At 37.9% G+C, this 26,654-nt stretch overlaps 1 protein-coding gene across 1 annotated transcript; it reads left to right on the top strand.

Moving 5' to 3' along the window:
- Positions 1-24,906, top strand: LOC139735039 (merlin-like). Its single transcript, XM_071645813.1, has 13 exons — positions 1-483; positions 14,591-14,719; positions 15,484-15,690; positions 16,972-17,123; positions 17,781-17,856; positions 18,452-18,586; positions 19,197-19,271; positions 19,995-20,108; positions 20,699-20,821; positions 22,211-22,342; positions 22,952-23,037; positions 23,776-23,881; positions 24,562-24,906. Exons 1-13 carry the CDS (start codon positions 403-405, stop codon positions 24,904-24,906), a joined length of 1,761 nt encoding a protein of 586 aa, XP_071501914.1. The 5' UTR covers positions 1-402.
- Positions 24,907-26,654: the final 1,748 nt, after the last annotated feature.

Raw genomic sequence — 26,654 nt, 5'->3', positions numbered from 1 at the left:
CGAGAGCGAGCAAGTGGCCGTGAAAAGTGAATATTTGTGAATTTCTTAAGGATTCCTGTGTGTAGCATTATTGGGTGATTTGGATGTATTCAGAAGGAACAACAAATTTGTGTCAGGCGAATGGGGCAGGATGTAAGAAGTGAGAATGCGAGTTTTGCCCAAAATACACCCGACAAATGTGACATGCCATTCGCATGATGCATGCAATGAACGGGAGTTACGGATGAATGGATGGGCGTGCTCTGGGGACGCGGCGGTGGACTGTTGTGTGTAGCCAGGAAGTGCCCGGTCTGTGCGCGGGATCTAACGCTGTGCCTCTGGCTAGCCATTGATACTCGTCCCGAAGCGAGGGAACTCGAATTTAGCTAGACTGTTGTTGTGAGTGACAGCCGAACAGCCATCATGTCGCTAATGCGACGATCGGCGAAAACTTTCACGGTCCGAGTACAGACTATGGACGCTGAATTGGAGTTCAGTATCGATGTGAGTCTTTTGACTTTTGTAAAGAATTGTCTAATTAGGGGCAATGTCATGTGTTGCATCACGATTTGTGAGACTGGTACGTTGTAGTGGAACGGAATTCTGCAGAAGAATGTCAACAGTGATGTATTGATGGCTGTTGTAGTGTTAGTGTTGTGTTGTGTTGTGTTTGATTGTATTTGATGCAATGCAACCAGACAGTCATCTCATGTGGCTAGAGCTTTCTGATCACCCCATTGTAAATTACAATAACAATATCAAACGGTCAATATAAATGTAGACCAATAAATCTGCCTGTCTTTAATGCATTGGTCCTCCTCCGGGGAGATCAGTTCGGGAAACCCACTCACAAGGGGGGCCCCTCCTTATAAGTAACCCGTCCCCCTTATAAGTAACCCCGTCCCCCTTATAAGTAACCCCCGGGGCACCCCTTATAAGGAGTCTCCACGCTTGTTTGCAATGCAACGCGAAAATGAAAGGACTGCGGCAATTCGCTTGATTATGTCCATAAAGCTTCACAAGTTTCCTAGTTACTCACGAAATTTGAGCAAAATCGGTTTGAGGCATCATATCTAAAATCATGGATTTAAATGCGATGTCAAACGACCCATGCGAATGCTGAAATGCGAGCGATTACTGGCGTGAGTGTCGCCAGGCGCGGTGGGGCGGCAATGCTTGAGTGCAGACGTGGCGACTGAGTACGGAGACTTTCGTACTCAGTCGCCACGTCTGCACTCAAGCATTGCCGCGCCGCCGCGCCTGGCGGCACTCACGCCAGTAATCGCTCGCATTTCAGCATTCGCATGGGTCGTTTGACATCGCATTTAAATCCATGATTTTAGATATGATGCCTCGAACCGATTTTGCTCAAATTTCGTGAGTAACTAGGAAACTTGTGAAGCTTTATGGACATAATCAAGCGAATTGCCGCAGTCCTTTCATTTTCGCGTTGCATTGCAAAAAAGCGTGGAGACTCCTTATAAGGGGTGCCCCGGGGGTTACTTATAAGGGGGACGGGGTTACTTATAAGGGGGACGGGTTACTTATAAGGAGGGGCCCCCCTTGTGAGTGGGTTTCCCGAACTGAGATAGGAGGGGATTCCGTGAAGCCAGCAGACGGTAGTTTCCACGGAACATATCATTTATTAATATTATAAAATGGAGACTGATCTTTCACTATTTCAGTCAAAGTATCACTAGATTCTATCTGTCTATCACCCCTCATTTGATTTTTTTTTTCCAGATTTTACATTTCTATCTGTAGACAATAATTAGACCATCTACAGTAGGAGAGTGGATTGTATCACCGAACTCTTTTTTTTTTCATGGTTCTCAATTCCACACTCGGAGGTGAAATTGCAGCCAAGAAAAAACAGTTATTCACATAGTCCCGAAAATTATGAATTTAGCAAAATTATGAAAATTATTCCCTCCAGTTTTTTGAAAATAGACATCAAGTGTAAATTTACCCCTCTACAAAAAGTTATCCTTCAGCACGGTGTCAAATCACGTTATAATTCTGGACACGATTTTCGAAATGGAATAATCAACATCTTTCACATCTTGTCCTTGCACCAGAATCACAATTCCTACCCTACAATACCCTACACAGTCGTACTGAGTGGACGACAAAGAAAAATCAGCAATGAGGCTGAAATTTCGCATTGTGCGACCGCTAAAGGTCTAACATGAACATTTGTAACAATTCCCGAGATAACATCTCATGATAAATTGACATCTATCTAACTCCGAGGTGAAATGTGAATTTCTTGGCATTTTTATATTTTTCTGTCACATTTATGTATTTGGGCATTTCCACGGTAACTCACGTTACATTTTGAACTCAAAATTAGGTCGTTGAGATCAATATCCTTAAAACCTAATTAGTGATATGAGTTACTATATGTGAATGAGTATCATGCACCTCCATCCTACCTCACAGCAACATTACATCCACAGACTCTTATGAGAACTATGAGAAAAAACACTACAAATGTCGGTAACTCATGTTACATAATTTGGATAGGCAAAAATTTGGCATGTCTTATATTCAAAAGTTTCCTCAAACAAGAAACAGAGAGACTTTAAAGTCTATTGTTTCAAAGTCATGGACTAACAACATATATCACCGAGTATGGTAAAAATTCAACTTGTCTTACATTCTCCAGGTATCGTCATGTGAAGCGGTAACTCACGTTACGGTAACTCACGTTACAGTTTGTCCACATGATCACAAGACGATTTTTTGTCTTAATAATCCAAAGAAAACTTACCAAGACAACTTTTTTTCACAAACAAACTCCATGAATAAAGAATCTAAATTGATTTGAACACTGATCTGACAGTAATTAATCCCATTTTATCCATGAGATTACCAAAAGGCAGGAAACTTTACATTTAGAATACCTACTTGAAGAGAAATTTCATTTTTAATTGAGTCGTTTTCCAAGCTTTCATTTGTACTGAGACAAAAATTGTATTCAACAAAATGATATGAAACAAAGTCTATTTCATTAAATTACACTCTTTTCCAGTTAACAAATGCATCAGAAATAGAGGATTTAATTGAGAATTTGATTTGATCGTTTTTTTATTTTACTAGATTTAAATGGATTTCAGGCTATCTAGATAAAACAAGTCATCCGTAAACTATTCCATTTAATACACTGAGTCACAAGACTAGAGACCTGTACATCAGTCTGTGGAGAGTTTAAAGGTTCAGAAATGAATATTTCAATAAATCTTTTAACTTTTAAACAATGCAATTTATATTCCAATTATTTGATAATTGTTTGAATTATTCAATAATCAATTGTTTGTATGTTTGGTTTGTTTTCAAATTCTGATACTAAACTGGTACAGAAATTAGACTTGAATTACAGAAACTGCAGATAAATTTTAGTTATTTGCTACCAGTATTGATCAGTTTAATAAAACATGTTCATAAATGTTTAAGCCTTAAAAAACAGTGGCTTTGGTCTATGAACTGTCAAGTAGCCATTATTTAAATTGTACGTACATGTGAAAAGTATACCAGTATTTTCTAGAGTAATCAAGCAGACTGAAGCAGTAAATCCCAAGGGCAATTCCATAAATTCGGACGTACATTTTGAACACATTATTAAGCTGCCAAAGATACCAAGATTGAGAATATGAAACTTTTTTCTGGCCATGATATGACAAGTGGTTAGTAGAAAACAATTAACTATGAAAAAATTATGTCAAGGCCTCAGTGACCTTGGAATGATTAAAAAATAGCATGTGTTCGGACGTACACAGAAAAAGTGAATTTTCTGACTTCATAAGTTCAATCACAAAGTTCTGTGAAGTATGCAATATTTTTCTAAAAATTCACATTATAACAGTTAAAGTAGATGTGAAATGATGTAGAAATGTAAAAAAAAATTGCAATTTAAACAATTAACATGGAAATTATTATGTTTGTTTTTTGTTTCGGACGTACAGTTTCGGACGTACACGACCGCCGTTTCGGACGTACACTTTGTACACCCTCAACAACACTTATAATAAATGCAAAAAGAAATTTGTTACATAACTATTTTTCATCCTAGGCTCTTCTCAGATGATAGCACTTGTCTATCATGTCAGCATTACCAGTGTAAATGAATAAAAGAGCTTCAGAACATGAAAAATACTGTATACATAGGGTCTGTGCATTATCAGCTGCCTTAATACATGTGACAATATTCAGGCATGACAAGTATATGTACTTGTATTACAGAACCAGAATTCTTATATCAAACTTTGTGATTATAACACAAAATACAGCCTAAAAACTAACTGGCCAGAACAACAGAATCATATGTGTTGCAAACTGTAGGTAACCAATTACTATATTAATTAAAGAAACATTATATTTCATTTTTTTTTTTGTTCATGGTACAAAATAATGTACGGTCAACGAAGGACTGTACCAGATGCATTTATTTACAAACAGAAAGAAAAATAAAATTTGTGGAAAATGGAAAGATTTATGTGTAGTAACCAATAACTGTTTGTAACATACTGACTAGATATTTGTTACATGTACATTGTATACCATGGTGGCAAAACAATACATTTTTTTTTTTTTTTTTTTTTTTTACAGACAACAGTAGAGTAATCCTGACACAATGGATATTGTTCACGGGCAAGTCAAAGCTATTTGATTTTGCCCTCTTATGGGAAATAAGAGTGAAAAATAGGCCTGTTTTACCAATATTAGAATTAAACCCTAGTCTTAAAGGACAAGTTCACCTTCATAAACATAAGGATTGAGAAAATGCAACAATATTAGTAGAACACATCAGTGAAAGTTTGAGGAAAATTAGACAATCGATGCAAAAGTTATGAATTTTTTAAATTTTTGTGTTGGAACCGCTGGATGAGGAGACTACTACAGCTTGTGAGTCATATGCGTACAACAGTATAAAGAAAATATAAAAGAAAATTCAACATATTTTCACTTTTTTCGCATAATAAAAGAGCAATTGACTTGCCTCTTTCTAAAGGCAGGGGGAATAATATTACCCATAACATTTATCGTTAACGAGTCAGGGGAATGTGTACTTTTTTTCAAAAGATGGAATTTTGTGAAATTCTCTTTATATTTTCCTTATATTGTTGTACGCATGTGACATCTAAGTTATTCATACACTGCAGTAGTCTTCTCATCCAGCGGGTACTGCACAAAAACTTCAAAAATTCATAACTTTTGAACGGATTGTCTGATTTTCCTCAAACTTTCAATGATGTGTTCTACTAATATTGCTACATTCTCTCAATCCTTATGTTTATGAAGGTGAACTTGTCCTTTAAAGCATAGTGCAGGCTTAGTAAACAAGGACCTTTACAATTATGGAAAAAAATAATCAAAAGAAACCAATTGCTGATTACTTTATGTTGATTCAACAGTAAGTACATTGTACATGCATGTATTGGACCAGAAAATTTTACATGAATTTTTACTCTGTTCTCAAAACTCTCTGAACTTACAATGAAAAGAGCAAAGCAAATATTGCGTGGTCACATTCAATTTATGAGGGATAAATGTATTAAACACAACATTCAGTGTAATTCAAACATTATGGGTTCCTTTTTGTGAGGTCAAGCTCACAAAAACATGCATGGTTATGTATAAAGAAAGTAAAATATGGGACAGTTTTGCATTTTGCTTGGAGTATTCTGGTAATCAAAGGCCTTTTGATGTTGTTGTTTTTTATATAGAATATTAGATTTAGTGAAATGTTATTGAGTACCTGCTAAACAATGGGCTCTATGCAGTGTATTTTTGTTGCATAATCTACAGGATGTATTCTATGGAAAAAATCTTATTCACTCTGAAATATTTATAATTATTATCATAAATCACTAACACTATCATAACCATTTTTATGGCATGACCTGCTCCAGTACTCCTTCGGCAGCAACATCAGTCTGTAATTTTCAAATGAATGATTAAAGTGCATGAAGATAAATCACAAATTAGAAAGGGCTGCACACTTACCCATTTTTTCTACTGGTCGGACTGGTCTGTCAGACCAGTAGGTACCCAGTTTTTCCATCTTTTAACTGGTCCATCCCTTTAAAAAAAATACTGGTCCGACAGTAATTTTTACTTGTCCTGGACAATCGGACCAGTGCCAGTGTGCAGCATTGAATTAAATCATTAAGTTGAAAAACAATTTATGACATAGATACTACAGTAGACCATGAAACCGATTTTGAAAGAAGATAAATACATCATAGCTTTGTGAAGAAAATTGACAAAAAGTTTAGGAACTAACCGAAGTGAATTGAACATTGTATACATGTCTATGAGGTCTTAGGTCGTAACAATGATGTATATCATGTCTATTGTTGTCTAAATTGCAGGCTGTGTGTCCATATATCTGTAATCAAAATGCATGAAGATGCAGACGATAACTTCGAGTCACAGGATTAGGATTGTAAACACCAGCTGACAAAAATGGTAGGAAACAGTACATTGTAGTATTGCAATGTGAATGCAAGGTGATAAGAAGCTGAAATACTCAGTCTTGGCCAAAATAGGAGGGTATTTCATACAACAAGCCACCTTCTCTGCTCTATGTAAGCAGGGAGGTGGTAAGCAAGTAATCAATATCTGTCCTTGTAAAGACACATTGTCTAAAGAATGTCTCTTATATGACCATTCCCTACTGTTGGTGGTTTTCATACATTCCACTGTATCAACTTCAGACCACGCTTTCTGTTCAGCCTAACTTGTTTGTGTGCACACATACATGTATGGACAGAATTTGTTTATTTAATGAATAATTAAAATTTTATTGACTATTATAAACCTATGTATACAAGAGGATTAGACACAGAAATGTATTCCTTAAATATGTAAGCTCAATAGGATTGTTTTCAATGGGTTCCAGAGCACAGTAAGAAGTCAACATGAAAAGTGTTTCGGACGTACATAAAAGTTGTTTCGGACGTACATAAAAAAGTGTACGTCCGAACACATATTTTTTCACTAATTAGAGATAATTACAAAATTCTAACGTTACACATTTGAAAAGCAACAAAAACTTGCTTTGCATTGAGATTTTGCAGTTTACTGGCATTCAAGTTTTTATGTAAGATTTAAAAAAAGTGTTTTTTTGTTTCGGACGTACATTGAAATAATGCACAAAATAAAAGTAAAGAAGACAACATAAATTGTCACTTTCACGTTCTCTATCGTGTGGATATGGAAAAAGTGATTCATTACCTTCATATTCAATGATGTAGTGACTTGAAAAGTTTTCTTTTCCTTCACAAAAAATATCAAATGAAACAGTGGATTATAAAAGTGGTTCCAGAGCAGTTGTCAAATGGCTTCATTGAAATCACTCCTGTGACCTTGACCTTGATAAAGTGCATTTCTAATTAACATTTTTGAACAGTTTAAACAATTCCCATCAAAATGATATATAATTTGTGCTGATAATTTCATTTTGAAAAATTGACCCTCTGATTGACAAATTTATGGAATTGCCCCCAATGAAAAACATGAATAGTAAATATTTTGTGATCAGGAGGCTAACTATTACTATCACAAAATGTTGATAGTTTGCTTTAAGGTACATGACTGTCCAGCTCTTAAAGGAAATGTCTGATGATGAGATTCACATTCAACAAGTTTTTGGTAATAGATCAGCATGTAAAGTAAATTATAGTAAACATGGAAAAGTTTCATTGTAGGATTTTGCAACAATATAGCTAAAACCTCAGAGTAGAATAGTATAAAACACATAAGCATGTCAAATTCACAATGTTCAGTTCTCAAAAATCTCAGAAAAAACAGCAGGAAGGGAGCTCCAATCTTAAAATTCTGTTCACATGTAAATGTTTCAGCCTCATAAACAATGGCTTTGGTCTATACAGGTAGGTATAAACTATGAAATGTCAAATAGTAATCACTTGAATTACAAAAACAAGAACTTTTCAAGAGTAATCATGCAGTGATTATCCCAATCAGGAGGCTATTAATAGATATCACAAAATTTTGATAATTTGCTGGAACAAGGTCCATGCAGCTTTAGAGGAAATGTCTTTTAACAACTTTCGTAACAGATCAGTATACTTGCACTGTAATATTAAATAGTAAATATGGAACCTGTTGAAGCACATGTGATGAACATGTGTAATTAATACATCGTACATGTAGACCAGTTGGTTTGGTGATAGAGAGAGACCAAGAGAATAACAATCTACTGGAAATAGAATCTTAATACAAGAGTTCAGTAATCATATGTACTCATTGGTTACTTACAATCACAACCTTCATATCATTTCTTGGTATTAAAGAAAAATCATGTCGGTAACTCACGTTACATTGTGGTAACTCACGTTACATGGTAACTCACATTACAATTCTAAGACCTCTGTTATGAGAATTTGAAGCAAAGACTATAAGTCCCATCATATTTCTTGGATGTGTGCTGCATAGTTATTTGATAATCCAAAATATCATGTCTCAGTTGGGCATAGTAAAATTGCTAGGTTAAAAAGTTCATGTTTCGGTAACTCACGTTACAGCAGCTTCTCGAGCTATGTAAGAGCACGCTGGTGTCCGAAGTACATATCTTATATCGAGGTCTCCACTTTATTTACTGCTAGATTAATATATATTTGATTTGTAAAACCAAACAAAGTTTGATTTGAGCCTCAAATATAAAAAATAATCACAAAGAGCAACAAAAATGCATTTTTAGGGATTTTTAGGTCAAAAAATGCTTTCTGGTTTCAAAAGGTATAAAAATGCACTAAAGGGAACTTTTCTTAAAGGTAAAGTTGGTTTCACACACTTCAAACTATGGCTAACAAAGTAAGATTATCAGTTGTCCTGAAATATGCGGGTAAAATTTTGGTGGTCATGTCGCACAACTCACGGAATTGCCCATTTATTTATTTTTTTGCGATTTCAGCCCATAATTACAAAGCTCTGTTAGGCTACTCTACAAAGTCCCATGCATATATTTGAATGTCATTAGTACGCAGAGATGTGCACATGGGGAATTAGCATGCCGTCTGGTAATACTATGCCCGTGTACGTTGTATGTCTACAGTGTACTTCAATAAGGGAAAAAATTGTCGCTGCATCCAAGAAATATAAAGTTTAGAAAGACATCCCAAATTCAACCCCTGTATCCTTTTTGCGTGTGGTTGAAGTTACTGGTACCGATACACTAGCAGTATCTACTATGGCCCGCAACACAGGATGTCTAATTCTATACTAGAAAAGTCAAGCAAGGCAATGCTTTTGTGCCTTTCGAAAGAGGGAATGTTTTCTTCTGAAATACATGTACCCGTACCTTTGGAAAATACTGAAAGCAGGCATACGATGCCTCAGTATTCAGCTCCAAATTCTGTTTCATTTGTTAAAAGGAAACCAAAGTCCAAATATGATTCAAATGTGGATTGAGTGAATGCAGCAATAAAAATAGTACACGTAGAACACATCAGTGTGAGTTTGAGCAAAATTGAGCAATTGATTCAGGAGTTATGAAAATAAAGAAAAATTAACATATTTTCACTTTTCTAGCATAATGAAAGAGCTTTTGACTTATTGTCTTTTTAGAAAACAGAGCAAATAATGTTACCCTTGACATACATAAATATACAAAGCAACGGAATGTGTACTTTTCATGAAAAGGGAAATTTTGTGGAATTCTTCCTATATTTTCTTTATAATATTGTCCAAAATGATGTCATGAACTGCAGTAGTCTCCTGATGCCGTAATGACAGCACTGAAACTACATAAAAATTTGATTGATTAACTTTTGATTGATTGTTCAGTTTTCCTCAAACTTTCTGCTAATTATGCTGCTTTCACTCAATCCACTTTAAATGTTTGGGCTTTGGTTTCCTTTACTGTAAATGGCTGGACAGTGCACTACTACTAGTATGACAGGGCCTTCACACACACACACACTCACACACACACACAAACACACACACACTCACACACACACAAAAAAAAACAACAACCTACAAACAAACTGGAACAAATTGCCTACTAGTGTTGTTGAAGCTTCCTCGATTAATAATTTCAAAGATTTATTGGATAGACATTGGAGCGGGGAAAAATTCAAAACCTCTGCTCCTCAACGCACATGAAGCAACAAAGTTGAAGATGATTACATTATGTTGAGACCGGAATACTACAGGACCAGTCCTCTACTTCCGTATCAGATGTGATGTGATGTGATTAGCACCCTTGTGTACACTTAAGGAATTAATAGGGAGCTTTAGATTTTAGACGCACGGACGTTCAGAGGGAAAAAAAACACGTTCTGAGCGTGCACAGAAGCGTGCGTCCCAGTGGTCTTGTCAAATGCGTCCGCGGGTGCATGGCGTAAGTTTCCAATAGAGACCTACGCTATCAACTCCTCTTTAGCGCTTATATGCTTTAGCCCATTTCCCTGAGTCCGAAGAAGTCCGATCCACTGTAGTCAGTGGTCCGATCACAGTTCGGCTCATGATTCGGCTGAGGGGTATGACAGCTTTAGCAAACTTCTTTTGTGATGTCATAATGAGAAGCACATATGCACGCACCCTGGCATTACTACAGACTGCGTGATGCGCAGAGAAGACAACGAAGGCAACGTTACCTAGCAACATCTACGTGCTTTACTCTTGATGACAGCTCAACTTCAGCCATCTTCACATCAATGCTAATGGTGATTGGCAGTATCATCAACAGCGCCCTCTACACTACCTGGACTATGCACCTTTAAAGAGAATTTTTGTACCTCATTGTTGTGATTGTAGAAATGACCAAGGAATTGTAACATCAGTTTAGTGATAGTGTGAACACAATGAAGGATTGAAAGCAAGAGATGTTACCATACAAGTGTAGCATTCAAACCCTCATGTTTTTAATTGTTGCTGTTTCTTTCAAACTGGCTGCTGTTTCTTCTGTTGCCTTCAGATTTTCATTGATGGATCATTCCTCTTGGAGATCTGAAAGTAGATTGCTGTGAATACACGGTGATAGACTGATGACAATGTTACTTTAAATCTGCATTCTGTCTTTATCAGAAAAAAAAACCAACCAGAAAAAAAAAACACACACAAAATGTAGTTTTGTTGCCTATACATGGTGTTTTATGTACATTTGTACACTAAATTAGTGTCCATGATCTTGAAGAGTACCGTATTTAAATGCCCAGGCCCAGGGTACCAAATTTTTGGAGCAAATTTATGGAAAATCAGTAACAGGTCATCGTGAATGAGACAGAGGAGAAGGTGAATATTGAGATGTAACATCATGTCATTGATGCCTGTACAATACAGGGTACAGGGTACAGGGTACACTGTAGGTTTTGAAAGATTTCACAAACATAAAGTACACACTTACCTCTAGATACTGTACGAGCTGAAATTTTCGCGGTGGTTTTATTTTCGTGAATGTCGCGAATCGCCTTTGAACCGTGAAAATAAAAACACATGAAAATAACAACGCGCCAATAACTAAGTTCAGTTAGACAATCGCAACCGCGAAATTAACAACACGCGAAAAAGTCCTCCAAGTAGCAATTTGCGAAAATATCTACGCGAAAATTTCAGCTCGTACAGTAATATACACTAACTTGAATTGGATTTCAAGAATTGAAAATGCATTTTATTAAAAATCATCCACGTGGCAGCCCGCAGGCTGAATTGCAGACATCTTTACATGGAGCCAATTTGAATACATTGAACATGTGCAAGGCAATAGAATATAAGTACTGTAGAATTAAAAAAAAAAAATCTTACCTACAACTTAGCATTAGACTTGAGCAATTCCATCATTTTGTCAATATGGCATACATTTTGTACTGTGACAATATTGCAATACAAGTCATTAACTGGATCTTGGGCACAAATTACAAATCCAATATATACCTGCACATGGATTTACAAAATTGTATCCTACGCAAGGAATATCAAAAGCGAATGAACTCCTAAAGTGTGTCAAGTCAGTATTTCTAGTTACTCACCCTCTGTGGTGAGACATTGGAAATAGAACACTTCTCACCAGGCATAGAATGACATGTTTGGGTTCATTGTACTTTCAGACCAATATGAGTGCATTTTTGAAATACCAGTGGTGGGTAATTTCGTGACAGACATAACATGCATGGTTGTGGTTAGTCAACTCCAGAGAACTGTTTGTGTGTTGGCAAGTGTGGAGTGTTCCACACGCCAGCCGGTAGTGCGTAAAAGCGTCCTTGAAAGAGTGAACATCTTGTTTGTGTTATACAAGTGACTGGTGCATGTCGTGCAGTCTGAATAAAATGCCAAACACTCTGGTCTGTCAAGTAAATGTAGAGACTATTATTAATTTTTATGTCAAAATGAGGCTGTTTCTGTATGAGGTTACAACAGCTTTGTGCAATTCGCCTTGTACAAACTCACAAAGCCATCGTTAGTGTCTATGTGCTCATACTCTAAAACTTAAAGGGATTGTATAGTTTTGGTGCTCATACTCTAAAACTTAAAGGGATTGTATAGTTTTGGTGCTCATACTCTAAAACTTCAAGGGATTGTATAGTTTTGGTGCTCATACTCTAAAACTTCAAGGGATTGTATAGTTTTGGTGCTCATACTCTAAAACTTAAAGGGATTGTATAGTTTTGGTTGAGACCTAATTTCAGGTTTCTAACATTTTTTAGTGAGATATGAGAAACCTCCTATGAAATGTGAAAGATCATGTAATTCTATGAGGAATTCAACATTTATTTGTTAAAAATTGGTTTTGAAATGGCTGAGATATCCAAAAAAGAGCGATTCTAATAAAGTGTGGGACCCACACTTTATTACGATTGCTTTTATTATACCGGTACTTTGTTTTTGGATGTTTCAGTCATTCCAAACCCGATTTTCATCAAATAAACTTTGAATTCCTCTTAAAATGGTATGCTCTGTACTATATCATAAGTGATTTCTTGGTATCTCGCAAAAAGTTAAAAGCCCAATTCTCATCTCCACCAATACTGTACCATCCTTTTAAAGTTATTTATCACATTTGAATCAGAGTGTACAAGGGACCTGTCACATCATTGCTGATAAAAACAATAGAGGCATTGAAGCCAAGTAAGCTACAAAACAGAGCATTGCTCTGAAATGTATTCATACATGTGTACTCTAATATTTTTGTGTTGCTTCTTATCTCTCTCCTCTGCAGTATTCATTTCTAGGATCCACTAACATTGTAATCCCCCTCCCCTTTACTTTGGCTCGTGCTTCTGACAACTTCTAACCCATGGAGTACCTATACTGTAGTGTACAAACTGTACTTATTTTCAGAAGCAACCCAGGAAAACCTTGTCACAATGCGAGAGAAAACATACATGAAATATTGTGAGGGCATGACATCATCAACTCACTCATTTGAATATTCATAAGGTGTGGTCAAGAAACGTTTTCCCCAAAAATGTGAAATGTCAAAATCTTCCATACATGTCCTATTTTTGTAGTTTTTGGAACAGGTTATTTTGTAGGGAATATTTTTCTCTTTCTCTCAAAGTTTATTTTTTGGTGGATTTCCTCTTTAAAGTAAATGGTGACATGTACAGTGTATGCTTTAAACTTTAATAATAATTTGCAAAAGTGAAATTCTGTTGAAGAGTGGATTCAGAGCTCTGTGTAATGGCTAGCAGCTCTCTTTCAATATCCACAGATTCCATTGTTGGCTAGTCATGGTTAGCTCCATGAACTTATTAGACAAGAAATACATTGACACAGTCAGTTAATCTTTGAATTACTTGTACAGTATTTACTTTCACTTTGTGAGGTACAAAGTATATATGTATCTCCTAGTTTCTACTGTGACTAATTGTCAACTCTGTAAGAGCAAATATTACAAATCAACCAGTGAATGAGTGGAATGTTGCCTCTTGTCTGACCAATAGTTTATCATTTCTAGCTCTCCAAGGAATTAGGGGGTGTTTCATAAAGCTGTTCTTAAAGTTAAGAACGACTTAGGAACAACTGGAACACGTTCTGATGTGCTATACAAATATCAGAATTTCAATAGTTCAGCACAAGAACTGATCACCAGTCGTTCGTAAAGGCATAATTTACCATTAGCAGATGAAACAAAAACCCAGCATTTGTGCTTCAGAATAGTTCTAAAATGTGAGTTAGAGATAGAAACAGCCAATGTAAAAAAAAAAAGAAATGAACCAGTATAATCAATGTTAAATACTGTGAAATATAAATTTGAACAATAGTTATAATTAAAGATGTTTCCAGACTAAACAGTATACAGTTATTGTTTTTTAATGAAAAATAGTGATATCGCCATAAATTTTAGGCTTTCTTGCGAAAATTTTGTATGGTAGGATGCTTTGTGATACAGCTGATGTACACATATGCATCAAATGTAATATCTTGAACATTTTTTAAATCACTGCTCCCAAAGGTAAACAAGACTTTTAAGTCATTTGTAACTTTAAGAACAGCTTTATATGAAACACCTCCCAGTTTCCTTTTAACCTTCCCACAATGCTTTGCCATGAGAGCCATGACCTTTTCAGACCACCTTTACATATCAATCTATTAATACTGTGATGCACAAATGTAAACTTCATAAATATGTGTTTGTCCTCAGATAAAGACTACGGGTCGCCAGCTGTTTGACCTTGTGTGCAGGACCATCGGCCTGAGGGAAACCTGGTACTTTGGTCTGCAGTATGAGGACCCCAAACATTACATCGCCTGGCTGAAGATGGACAAAAAGGTGAGACCTCACCCCAAAATTTCCAGCCTTTCACCAGCTTTGTTTTTACACATAATTGTCAACAGTTCTGTTTTATCTACTGAAAAGTGATTTAGGAGAACGTTATCACTGTGATTGAAAAAGAAAATCTGAGACTGCTATCGCTGCACAGAAAAGTAAAAAGATGAAGACATTTGTCAAGTTGATACAGCTTGCTTGATCCTCATATTTACTATAACCAGTAGTCACTGAATATATATTTGGGGGGTTTTGTGTTCATGTTGATGTGCTACCAGTACTCCTATCTTCGGTCTTGGTTGCATTTGCTTTAATACACCTTGGAAAGGAAGGGATATTTTCTTTTGTTCCATTGCTCAAAGGTCCATGTGGCAGGATAACACGCACCAAAGATGTTAGCACTGCATGGATGTGGGTTTTTGATCCCTGACCATTTCACTACAACTCGGGCACTTTTGTGAGATTACCACGAGACCTCCATTACAATGTATCAAAGCAGAGATACAACTAGTGCCTTACCACAAGTCATTCAGAAGCTTATAAATCACCATGGAGGTGTTTCATAAAGCTGTTCTTAAAGATACGAACGACTTAAGAACGACTGGTGATCCATTCTTGTGCTGAATTATTGAAATTCTGATAAGTATAGCACATCAGAATTGATCACCAGTCGTTCTTAAGTCATTCGTAATTTTAAGAACAGCTTTATGAAACACCCCCCTGGTTCTGAATTCAAGGAGCATCTTCTTCCCCTCCGTCTTTTCCAGGTGAAGGAGCAGAACATCCCCAAGGAGGAACCGATGCCTTTCATCTTCCTGGCCAAGTTCTACCCAGAGGAGGTGTCAGAAGAACTTATCCAGGAGATCACCCAACATCTCTTCTTCCTTCAGGTCAAGCAGCTCATCCTCAACGAAGAGATCTACTGCTCCCCGGAGGCCTCCGTCCTCCTAGCCTCGTACGCTGTGCAGGCAAAGGTACACCAGTAGAGGGCTCCCTCTGTTTATTTCAGTCACCCTCCGTATATAATGAGAGTCTGAACAACTGCTAAATTGAATGCCATGTCGTTCCCCAGCATTTAGAGGGTTAGTGTGTACGCTCAGACGTAATAATAAAAGCAAGCCAAGTAAGGGGTAGTGAACAATGGGCACTGCGTATGAGCGCACTTTGGTAACAACAAGCCAAGAAGATCAGGGGACCAGTTTTGACCAATCACAGGCTTCAAATCTTTTAACCTGTTCTATGTGGGAACCTGGTGGCCTGTGTACTATGTCTATGGGGATTTCAGAATTCAGTACAGAATGGGTTGAGCTGAAAACGGAGTTGGCCGGACTCTCTTTATATACAGCACTGATTTCAGTCGCCCTCCTTGGATTTCAGTCGCAGCATTTTTCAGAATAAGAAATCATATCTGGAGCTATAAGCCTGTTTTGGCTCATGTGCTGAGAAGTATGATGTGTTTTATTGTGATGGTGTAACTTGGAGGTCCTCTACCTGATTACTCAAGATTACTGATATTAGAGAGACATGGATCTAGGACTCAAAAGGGCGCTGTAAGATAACAATACCATGATGAATGCCACCATCTTGATTACAAAGATTGACAATATTTTGAAAGATTGTTCACTGTCAATCAGAGTAGGTCACTTTGTATTTACATGCAAGTTTCCATGGCTAGCTAACAAGCAAACTTTGTCGGTAAAGGATCTATCTGTGGTAGGTGGAACCAGCCAGGAACAGTGGCAGATCAAGAGACCAACTGATATCGACGTTATTTGACTATTTTTTACTTACCATATGAATTGGCTTTATTCGTACATTCAGAACATGACAGATGCATGATCAGTAAATGAGGGACCATGTAATAGCACCCACTTTAAGATGCAATGTATTTTGCAGTCACTTGCGGAACTGAAAGCCTTCACTGATTCTGCAGGAGGCTTCCTAAAAACATAGATATCACGTCATGTCCTGAAAAGAGAAAAGGAGAGACTCTGTGATTAAATGATGATATTTTGCCTGTTGAGATGGATGTTACACACAAGCTGCAATTCCCTGATTGCTCCCTGATTTTGATCTATAAATGCTGGCAACCCTGTGCCTGAACACATCTCAGTTACAGTTCATAAATCTTTACCTCAAGTATTTAGATAAATACAGTCATATGAATTATTGTAGGTAGGAAATTTATGTAATGATATTGGTATGATGTCATTCTTTTCTTTATTTGTATATTTTCTGTGTGTCTATGCAAATAGTATGGTGACTATGAAGCCAATGTACATCAACCTGGATTCCTGGCCAATGAGGGCCTCCTACCCACGAGAGTGATCAGCCAGTTTGACATGTCGGTCAGCCAATGGGAGGAGAGGATAACGGCGTGGTACAAAAAACACGAAGGCCTCCTCAGGTTTGTCCGCAGAGCTTGCTTTTGGTTATCTCAAAAGCTGTACCTTCCCTGTGTGGCTGTATCGATGGTACTATGACTGTGGTTACGATGTCACTTTGTTTCTTTGTGATACATGGTTGTAGAAGGTGTGACAATGTACACTGCATAAGTATATGTCATGTAGATATCTGAATCAAGCTACCAGTATTCAAAATATGGGAGGGGAATCCCAAAGTAATATTCTGCAACAGCTTTTAATGTGTACCAGTGTAGTAATGTAGTAATAGTTCCTGCATGTCTTTATAACAAATTGAAAAAATGATCTTTACAACCAGAAAGTCCACCAAAGTTTGCCTGACATAGCAACAATGTAGGCATATAAATTGGATTCCAATAATTGAAATACTCTTAAAATGTGGATTTTGAAATTTTGTGTGTGTGTGTGTGTGTGTTAGGTTTACAGCAGAAGATATTCATCAGTTTGAAAACGGGCCCACAAAATGTTTCTGCACTAGCTACTTTGAGAGGGAACGTGTTGAGGTTACACTTTTACATTACCGTCCATTGATTTTAAGATTTTAAGACTTTACTTTGTCTCTCAGTTGCAGTTCTGTTTGTTATGCTTTTAACTGCAATATTGTCAAAGTTATTGTCAAATTTATTTGCCTTTGATTACAGGGATGAAGCTGAGATGGAGTACCTCAAGATAGCTCAGGATCTTGAGATGTACGGAGTCAGCTATTTTGAAATCAAGGTTAGTGAGTAAATTCAGTTGATACATCTCTCATTTTCAGTGAAGTGCTTTTTGACGTGTGACAAATTTGTCAGTGTGCGGCTGTAGTCTCCTAGTATTCAAGTTTATGAAATTGAAATGTCTCGGTAAATGCCGTCAGTCTCAGAGAACAGGCAGCTTGCTGTGTCTGCCTGACAAACAAACATTTTGTGGTTCAAGACCAAGGGAGTTCAGCTGAAGTAGAGCTGTATGTTTTCATGCCTTCCCCTCTGTTAAGGGGAAAGATTTTTCTGTTCCAACACAGAACAGTAGATGGAGATCCAATGTAAGAAGTATTTAAACCACATATTGCCAATCCAATCCAACTTTGCATGTCGCTAAGTGCAAGGTGAAGATCCAGTAAAATGTTCCATTTCACACATATTTTGGAAGACAGGTGCATGATATCCAACCACTTGTGATTCACCTCAAATAATTGACAAAGGTCAGCAAATAACAGTAGTGTCATACAAAGAGATTCTTTCAAGCAGAACTTAATCAAACTTAAATGTCTAGATTGTTGTCATTAAGGTTTTTTTTTCTGGTGAAGTCAGTCATGTTTGTTTCTTCTCAACAGAATGAGAAGGGTACAAATCTTTACCTCGGAGTCGATGCAACGGGTCTCAGTATATATGAGCTGGATAACAAGTTGGTACCAAAGCTAGCTTTCCCATGGAGTGACATCAGGCATATATCATACAGAGACAAGAAGGTAACGGGACAACAGTCCAAACTTGTGCTGTAAAATGCTGTACTTGTTTTATCCTGTGAGATACAATATACAATACATTAATATCTGAATGATATATGAATTTTTGTAAGGCGTGATGCTGCCTAGATATTATTATAGTGGGTGTGAACAAAATAAAAGATTATTCTCTCTCAAACAAGAAGTGAAATGCATGCTTCAGTGTGACAGGTGATATCGAGTACCACAAAAATAGTAATTACAGAATAATGTAAGTAGATTTCCTTCTGTAGAAAAATATAACTGTATATCCTTAATACAATTGAAACCATTGCTGTTGGGTGATCATTGTACTTCTTACCCTTGCTCATGGAGGCAGTTTCCCCCAGTTTTTTGTTAAATGCCACCAGAGATGAACTTAAACTTTCACTGGATGCTGTATTGAAATTGGAATTCAGGTTAGAGGACCTTCAGAATTCATTTGCTCTGTCCATAGTTTGCTAACATTGTTATGCTTATGTTGGAGTAATGATCTGTATAACTTTGCTCATGTCCTAAAGGTTAAAAGCATAAAAGCATCTTTAAAAAAAAATCTCTTTCCTGACTCCCCCTTTTCTTTCTATTTTTTCTTCAGTTCACCATTAAGCCCATTACCAAGAAGTCACCAAATTTCTGCTTCATTTCACCAAAGTTTCATATGAACAAACTGGTAAGTACTGTATTGACAAGTTTGCACAGCCTTAACCTGAACAACACCCCCGTTGCCCCTTCCCACTTCCACACCCACATTATCCCCCATATACCCCATTGCCTCTTCCTGCCCTGGCTCCTCCTCCATTGCCCCTCCCCTTTACTCCTCCCATTGCCCTCCCCCATTGCCCCTTCCAACTTCCCTACCCCCCATTGTTCCCCTACTGCATCCATCCGCCTTTGCTTTTCCCCCTGTTACCCGTCCCCATTGCTCCTGCCCCATTGCCCCTTTTCACTTCCCTAACCCACTGTTCCCCCCCCCCCATCATTCCCTCATTGCCTCTTCCCGCTTTTGCCCCTCCTCATGTATTACCCCTCCCCATTGCCCTTTCCCATTGCCCCTCCGCATTGCCCTACCACCATTGTACCACCCATTGTCCCCTATTGCCCCTCACCTGTTGATACTCCCCAATTACTCCTCTTCTATCACCCATCTCCTGTTACCCCTCTTCATTACCCCCAACCCATTTCCCCTCGCCACCCTAATGCTTTCCCCTATCGCCCACTCTTCCTTTGCCCCTCCCCATTACCTATCCCCCTTTACCCCTCTCCTATGCCCCTCCTTCATTACCAATTTCCCATTGCCACTCCCCATCCCAATTTCCATTCAAGTTTGTTTCTGAGGATGATGTGTGATACCACTTTTGTCAGATCTGACACTCCCTAATGCTTGCTCTCCCAGATCCTAGACCTGTGCATGGGGAACCATGAACTCTTCATGCAGAGGAGGAGAGTGGACTCCATGGAGGTCCAGCAGATGAGAGCTCAGGCCAGGGAGGAGAAAGCCAAGAAACAGGTGAGTGTGACACACCCCTTGGCAGGTGGTAGTCATAAGAGTTGTGATAGCGACAATAGTATTTAAGTAGTATTTAGAGAAAATAGTAGTATTAGCAGCAAGAGTAGAATAAGAAGTAATGGTGGAAGTTGAAGTAAGGTTGATTCCAGTTTAAAAAGTAGTAATGATGATAATGATGGTGATACTACTACTCCTGATACTACTACATACTACAAGTGGTACTGAAATTTATGGATAATGATAATGATAATGGCAATTATATTATTAATGATAACATAAGTATGATATCGTCTGACCAGGATAGCCTTACTATAAGACTGATTACCTGTGATGGCTACACCATTATTTCATTTGGGATTAGTTTTCTTTCCTTGTCCTGAGCTTCTTGTAGGTGTACCCCCTTTCCTGAAGCGTAATGCTGTCTACTCAATTGTCTGCAACAGTTAATTTGGTTTTGCTTGAGACTCAACCATCACAAAATGAATGCATATAAATAATGCAATAATAAAATGTAAGGAATGCAGTGAGCAACAAGCTTGGTTTGATTCCAGTAACCAGTCCAATCTCTTGGATGCATTCTCTACCTCCAGGTGGAGAAACAAAAGTTGATGAAGGAGCGGCAGCTGAGACAGAAGGCGGAGCAGGAGAAGGAGGATATGGAGAAGCAGCTCAGACATATCCAGGAGGAGTCCAGGATAGCACACGAAGCTCTGGTGAGAACGTACCCTAGTAGGCATGTGATAAGGCTATGGATATATTTGATCTAGTTCATACTGTGTGGCATATTCTTGGATGAAAGAGCACACGATGGTGAGAACGAGCCTCTAGTAGGCATGTAATGAGGCTATGGATATAATTGATCTAGTTCATACTTGTGTATCATATCCTTGGCTGAAAAACAACATGAAGCTGTGGTGAGAACGAGCCTCTAGTAGACATGCAATAAGGCTATGGATACAATTCATCTTTTTCATACTGTACATCATATCCTAACCTGAGAGATGGCACACAAAGCTCTTGTGAAAATGGGTCCTAAGGCTAAAACATGTTCTAAGGCTATGGATATCATTGAACCATTTTACATACATACCCTGATCACAAGGATAACACATATCATCTTGTGAGAATGACCCCCGAATAGGCATATTATGAGGCTATGGATATTACTGACCCAGTTCACATGTTTTGTGCTGAACTCAAAGATAGTACAACAAGGAGCTTGTGAGAATGGCACTTTAGTAGATGATGTAAGTAGATGATATAAGATGCTGGATGTAATTAGCCTAGGCCATATGTTATAGCCTGATCACAAAGTCTACTTAAAGTAACAGCCAAATATTCTATGTCATATGGCTGTTGATGTCATTGACCTTGGTCATATATTATATATAATATGATGAAGGATAGCACACAAGGAACATTGGTTAAAATGATCCTGAAATAGGCATGTAGTAAGGCTATAGACATCATAGTCCCATTTCACACTTACCATACAATGTATGCTGACCTCAAGGATAGTACAAGAGGCTTTGGTGTGAATGACCCTCTGGAATGCATGTGATAAAGCTATGGACATCATTGACCTCATTCACATGTCAACTGAATTCAGTCACAAAATCAAATATGTGTGTACATTTACTCGTCTAAACAATCCTTAGTTCAGTCCAGTTGTCTGTAGATGTACACTGTTGATAAACATCCCGTGTACGTCTTAAAGACCTGGTAGTGTTAGGTTCATGGGTGGTCCTATTCATGAGCTGCCCAACGGAATATGAACAAAATCACAAATAGCACCAGTCAGCGAATGAGTATACATCGAAGCGTACAGTCATTGGTAACGGTCAACTCCAGTGGAGATTCTGCGGCTGTGTGTGTACTTACACAAAGATCAGTGATAAAGCTGTACATGATTCATTAATACTAAATAATAGGATTCTCAAGTATATCCCAACCAGGACAACCTTCCCACTCCATGAATCCCCACGCTACTGGGTCTTTTAAGACAGTTTATCTGGAGCTGCAGTCCTAATACCAAGTTCCTCTTGGCTTCGACCAGTGGGAATTTATCCCAACATCTTCTCTTGATTTTTCTCTAATATCAGATGAGGTCAGAGGAGACCGCTGAGCTGCTGAATGAGAAGGCTCAGGTGGCTGAGGAGGAGGCTATGCTCCTAGCTCAGAAGGCAGACCAGGCGGAGAGGGAGATCCAGGCCATACGGATGGAGGCAATAAAGGTTAGTGACTCCTCTTTAATAACTCTGGTTGAATCCCTTGGGGATGCTGCTTTCCCCTCCAGGGACAGCAGAGAAGGTCCGGAATTGACACTACAGTTGTAGTTATTGTTGGCCCAAATCACACTGATATACATGTAAAAGTAATGCACCATCTGTTGAAACCTTAGTTCTCAAAAACAGCCTATAGGATCTTGATGTGTAACTGAACCATTTTGGCCAGCTTTGTTCCTGATATACATGTATATGTATCTTAAATATATACTCGATGTTTTCTGTTTGGATGAGAAGTCATGTTTCTGTTACCCATGTAATTAGGGGAAGATTTTTAGCTACCTTGGAACATTAAGTAGTCAGATATGTCCTTAACCCCACACTTACACATCATTTCATTTTTCATTTTTCTCTAAAATGGCATGCTTCAGAAACGTTCTTTTCACTAGAGGTTTACAGTAAATATTACTGTTGCCTTTTAATGTAGTTGTTATAACATGGACAAGCATTTACAAAAATGAAAAGAATCATCGATTTTTTATCTGACCATTATAAAAGTGGAAAAGTGATGAAAAATAATTGAAAATGACTCACTTTTGTATGATATCTTGTCAACAGACAGCGGAAGAGAAGCGGCTGATGGAAATGAAGGCACAGGAAGCAGAATTCATGGCATTCAAGCTGGCAGAAGAGTCCAAACAAAGGTGAGATCCTTTTCAAAGAAAATTTGAAGACATGAAGAACTCTGTGAAAACATGATTTCTGTATTGTGCTAGTTGTGTTGAATAAAGAGAGGAAAATGAATCAATCTTTTCATTGACTTCTATTATTAGGATAGTATATATTCTGGTAAACAAAAAATAAGCTTGGGAAATTACTGCCATAATTTTTGGCAAGAAAAGATTGCTTTGGAAATGTATTGCAGAAAAGATGTAACAGTAAATGCACTGGGTAAGTGTGTCCATACAGTAATTGCAATTAATGGGACTAGCACATTAGGCAAAGTTTCTGAATGTACTGTACTTGTTTGTACCACTGTTGGGAATTTTCAAGTGACTCTTGAGTATTGTTATTAAATTTGTACTTTTCACATGGTTTGATTTTTTTTAATTTCTGCAGATATGATTTGATTATTGACAAGGATTAATTCATTTTATCATTCAAAAATGCTTTGCCATGTTTTTCACATTTCACAGTGTTGTCATTGTGTAGAGAAATTAAGCATCTCTTTGTAATGTCTTTTTCAGTGGCTCTCTAGATCTGAAACATTTGCAAGTTTAGGTGTGAGATGGATTATCCTCCAAAAAAAACCCCAAAGTAGACCTTAGATGGATGAAATGAAGTGTAGACTCTTAATGAATCATGTGACCTGACATGTGACTTGACCTATGAATCATGTGACTTGACTTGTGAATCATGTGATTAACTTGTTACTGATGAAGGTGTAAAGAGGCAGAGGACCTGAAGCACATGCTCTTCAGTGCCAGGCTAGCTGAGAAGGAGGCAAAGGACAAACTCATCCAGATCTCAAGAAGACCCATGACAGCAGTAAGTTGGCTGAAATGATGGTCATAAGATAAACTCAGGGAAAGCCACTTTCCTGACACTATTAATGAAGTGTTGTAAAAGTACTTGGCATTGTCTATTTCTGTCTATGACAAATGTGTGTTACAGAAAAAAAAATTAGCTTGCCCCTTAACAGGCTAGTATTCTTTTCAAATGCAATGTTGACCTTGTGAAATGAATAGCAACAAACAAAAGAAAATGATGTAGCATACAGAAATATTTTGAAATTACAACTAAAACTTTACATTCGACATGTGAAAAGAGAAACTACTTAATTAGCGCTTCTACAGGTCGATTGGTAAATATGGACACAAAGTATGTGGATGATAAAAACAACTTTGTAGAGTTTGGCATGATACGTGTAGATTCATGAATATCTGGTGTACCCCACTCAGCTAGTGTATTTCATGTGTTATAATGTTTCTCCCATCCCCACCACCACCATCATCACTGCCATCATCACTGCCATCATCACCACCCTCACCACCATGACAACCACTACTACCACCACCACCACCATCACCATCATCACCGCCATCATCACAACCACAACCACGCCCGCCCATCATCACTGCTACCATTACCACCACCATTATCATCATCTCCACCATAATCATTGTCATCACCATCATCACAACCGTCACCACTACCACCGCCCTCAGCTGGAGCGCAGCCAGAGTTCCCTCAGCAACGAGCTAGCGGCGCTGGCGGTGGACCAGGAGCTCAGCTCGGGCGAGATGGAACTAATGGAGGAAGTGGATGTCGAGAAGCTTTCAAAGGACATTGAGGAGAGCCGAGTGGACTACCTGGAGCGATCCAAACACCTCAAGCGGCAGCTGAACGAGCTCAAGTCAGAGATCGAGGAGCTGAAGGTGGAAGAGAAGCAGACCCAGTTAGACCGCATCTTCAACAAGGTCAACCGGACCGGGGAGACCAAATCCAGCACGCTGAACAAGATCAGCAAAGGCACCACGCGCGCCCGCGTTGCCTTCTTCGAGGAGCTCTGATCTCGCCCTGCGTGATTTGTATCCCGTGACTGCGTATAATCCACCGAACTTAGTGATGGTTTGACTTTCTGCGCGAGGCTGTCACATCAAGTGTGCTCGGAGATGGTGTTTAATCCAGCCGGACCTTTTTAGGAGTGTTCGCTTCTTTTGACACAACTCGGTCCTTACGTCCTGTGTTCCAGTGGCTACTTATTTTTTTTTCAACGACTACGTTTGTGAGAGAGAAATCTTCGCATGATATGTGAACTCAATTTGTGAGCATTACAACTCAAAGCACCAATGCTCGAGAGGTGGATCACTGTTACAGCTTGACTTGATGAGAGCAGTGTATACACTGATGGATTTTCTGGTGCATCCAAATTTGTGTTGCTGCACACTTGTGGTGTGTAGTGCAGATACAACTTGATGCTTTCCTGAGGGGAAGCAGATAAAGATCTCTGCGCATCGTGTCTCTGTGTGTGTAAATCTGACGTTTTGTCTGTGTGTATGATCATGTGACGAAAACTTGCACTGTGTAAATGTTGACCACCACAAATTTGAAGTCTTTAAATGCTTTCAGGCCAACTGGAGGGTAAGGAGAGTTCTTACTCTCAAGGAAACATTGGTCAGCTATTTCTATGAGATGTATGTGAATTCAACCAACGAATATCTGACATGACTGTTCAGGCTAGGTTGCAATACATGGTGGGCTTTGTGTATCGTGCTGCATACATGTATGTCAAATCTGCATAATGTCATCACACTTTCTTTTGATATGATTTGATAGATTATCAGCTTTAATTAGGATTATATAAGACACCTACTGACTTGTTTTCAGTCCACTAGCCTTGTTCCTATTATTCTATTCAGTTCACTATTTGGCGGAAAGTGACATATTTGGGGGTTTTAACATCGACTTGTAGATCAAAATCACATTGGATGAGACTCTCGTCCAAAGAGGTTCTTGCAATTTCAGTTTCAAGTCAGTTATATTTTATTTTCGTACAAGGAAAGGTAATACATAATACATTTTAAATTGAAATTGAAAATTGGAATTATTGGTATGTCATTGCACCAAAGGTTAAAGGGAGCACAAGAATATTTGTGGATTTGACGAGGTCATAATTATTCATTGTGACTGTAGATTCTAATATTTGCATACACTGTCCATTGTGAATTTTGCTAAACAATCTAAATCTATGCATACACTTTTGCTAGTTGATGCCCACAATGATAGCAACAAAAATTAATTACAAAATTATGTTTTAGAAGAAGGCATTCAGAGTGATTCAGAACTTGACTTTCAATCAAATCAAATCTTGTGTGTAAATTAAATTGATTTTTATGCCTCTGCACCTAAGGGTGCTAAATTTACATTGAATCAGAAATTGTTTTATGTATGATGTAACACATAACATATAACATGTAGCACATATCCAACGTGTAATACAAAAATCTGTAGTTCACATGTAACACATATTATGTAACATGGCCCTATATTAATTCTTTACATATCTATGCTGGTCACTGCATGCATTAAAGGGGGTGGGGTGTCATAGGCTGCAGGGAGGGGTGTGAGAAATGTAAGACCATCATTTTGTGAGAATGAATTTTTGCTATTTCTCTTTAAATATGTTGCAATTTCCTTTCCATATTTCAAACTCAACTTGATTTCTGTAGGACACTTAGTACTGTTTTGTCTACGTATCTCCAAGTTTTTAGATTTTCAGTGCCAGAGAAATATTTTTATTTCTTTATTTCTTTATTTT

The sequence above is a fragment of the Diadema antillarum genome, unplaced genomic scaffold, assembly GCF_040938485.1.
Source record: "Diadema antillarum isolate AM-2024a unplaced genomic scaffold, OU_Dant_1.0 seq00000562_RagTag, whole genome shotgun sequence".
Classification (NCBI taxonomy): domain Eukaryota; kingdom Metazoa; phylum Echinodermata; class Echinoidea; order Diadematoida; family Diadematidae; genus Diadema; species Diadema antillarum.
This window is presented reverse-complemented; position numbering and strand designations above follow the sequence as displayed.

Coding starts and splice junctions, on each gene's coding strand:
- LOC139735039 (XM_071645813.1), top strand. CDS start 403: ATGTCGCTAATGCGACGATCGGCGAAAACTTTCACGGTCCGAGTACAG. Junction 17,857..18,451: donor TCAGCTATTTTGAAATCAAG/GTTAGTGAGTAA, acceptor TCTTCTCAACAG/AATGAGAAGGGTACAAATCT. Junction 18,587..19,196: donor TATCATACAGAGACAAGAAG/GTAACGGGACAA, acceptor TTTTTTCTTCAG/TTCACCATTAAGCCCATTAC.